At 49.5% G+C, this 1,792-nt stretch overlaps 1 protein-coding gene across 1 annotated transcript in view; it reads right to left on the reverse strand.

Annotated features, from left to right (window-relative positions):
* Window positions 1–222, reverse strand: part of MYCN (v-myc avian myelocytomatosis viral oncogene neuroblastoma derived homolog) — a 2,686-nt gene extending 2,464 nt beyond the window's left edge. Inside the window, exon 1 of the mRNA XM_009334356.1 lies at window positions 16–222. Coding sequence (XP_009332631.1) covers window positions 16–222 — 207 coding nt within the window. The remainder of the gene's footprint in view (window positions 1–15) is intronic.
* Window positions 223–1,792: the final 1,570 nt, after the last annotated feature.

Below are 1,792 nucleotides of genomic sequence, written 5' to 3' on the forward strand. Positions count from 1 at the left end.
CCCTCCCCACGGCACCGGGGCCCCCCCCGGGGGGTGCTCCTGGAGCCCGGCCCGGCTGGGAGACAGGGGAGGGGTGGGCAGCAGCTCAAACTTTTTCCAGATGTCCTCCCCGGGGGGAGCGGAGTCCGGCCCGCACAAATAAAAATCATCTTCGTCCGGGTAGAAACAGGGCTGCAAAGAGTCGAACTCGAGGTCTGGGTTTTTACTGACCATTCCTGGCATTATGGGTCTCTTCTTGCCAATCCCTGGGTCGGGCAATGGTTTTAGAGACAGGTTTTATGGGTATTTCCAGCAAGGGGAAGAAGAGAGGTTCTCCCAAGACCTGAAACTGAACCAAAAATAAAAAAACAACCACAATTAAAACACGAAGAAACAGACAGACACGAATGTGACTCCCTTCCTCTTAACCGAAGGCAAAAAAATAAAATCCCATCATCGACAGCAAGAAAGAGGGAGCCTTTTGCAAGTTGCGAAAAAATGCACCTCACACACCTTTCCTCCCGACTCAAGATATTCAAAGAAAAGCGATCAGGTAGTTCTCCCAGATGCAAAGCTTTCCGCCGTCCCCGGCGCTCCGTGAGGACACAAAATCAGCCGGCAAGGTACAGCAAGGATGCAAAGCACCTCTGTGCTTTTGCACATAGCACTCGCCCGCTCTCCCCAAACTGCTTCAAACGCTCAAAACAGCAGAGTAACTGTAGACAGATGGAAGGCTTTGATACCGTAATCTCTCCAGAAAGCCCTCTTAATATACCAGCAAAAGTAGAGGAAGTTTACTCCTTTTGTCATCTGCGGAGCAGTGCAAAGGGGAGAGAGAAGGATGCAAAAAAGGGGGCGGAGGGGCTCTTTGCAACTTCGCAAATCGCCAGTTCATTCACTCAAAGCGAGCCACAACCTTATGTAATAATCTCACGCACAAAAATGCATTAAAACCACCCCGGCGCCACCAACAAAGCCTCCTGATTTGCCAAGAAGGTACGGGAAGTTTTTTCTCCCCCTTTTTCCAGTTTAAGACAAGAGCAACGGAGAGGTTGCAAGGACAACAACTTCGCGCATTTTGCCACTTCATACAATCAAACCTCCTGCAAACACACCGCCTTTCCAGCCCTCACCTCCGGAAAATGCACGCTGCTGCCCTTACCTCGGCCGGACCCCCCACTCGCTAGCCACGACCAGTCAACCACAGCCCCATTCCTCTTCCGAGAGCTCAGTTGCATCAGACATTAAAAAAAAAAAAAAATTACTTTAAGTCCAAACGAGACATTCAGCGTCTCCCTTCAGCTCGGTTAAGGTAACGCGAAGGGAAGTCGTTCTGCTGGGTTCAGAACAGCTGACGCTGAAAACGGAGACCAAAAGGGGAAAAAAAAAAATCCATTAAAAGCCTTATGATGAAATGCAAAGAAACGAGCCCGGCTCAGCTGCTCTCCCCCTGCCCCGCCCCCTGATCACTTCCAGTATTGTACATTTTTCTACTCGCGAAATACATTAAACCGTTAAAAATGCAAAGCAGTACAGAGGCACCTACAAAACACAGGCGATCTCAATGCGACAGCTCCAAAACAAAACAAAAATATCCTCCAGGATTTTCTTCTGCTCAATGAAAAACCCATTCACGCGCTGCAATGCCCCTGCGCTTCCTTCCCCTTCCCATCCTCCCTAGTTTAGCAACTCAAATGCGATGTGGAATTGTATTTATTTGATTGGTTTTTTGTCCTCCTGCTTATTACAGCCCAGACCCTGCAGCTTCCTCTTCTTACCTCCTTGGTGATGGTGGTGGGTGTTGCAAGGGGGA

Source organism: Pygoscelis adeliae, unplaced genomic scaffold, assembly GCF_000699105.1.
Source record: "Pygoscelis adeliae isolate BGI_AS28 unplaced genomic scaffold, ASM69910v1 Scaffold211, whole genome shotgun sequence".
Taxonomy (NCBI): Eukaryota; Metazoa; Chordata; class Aves; order Sphenisciformes; family Spheniscidae; genus Pygoscelis; species Pygoscelis adeliae.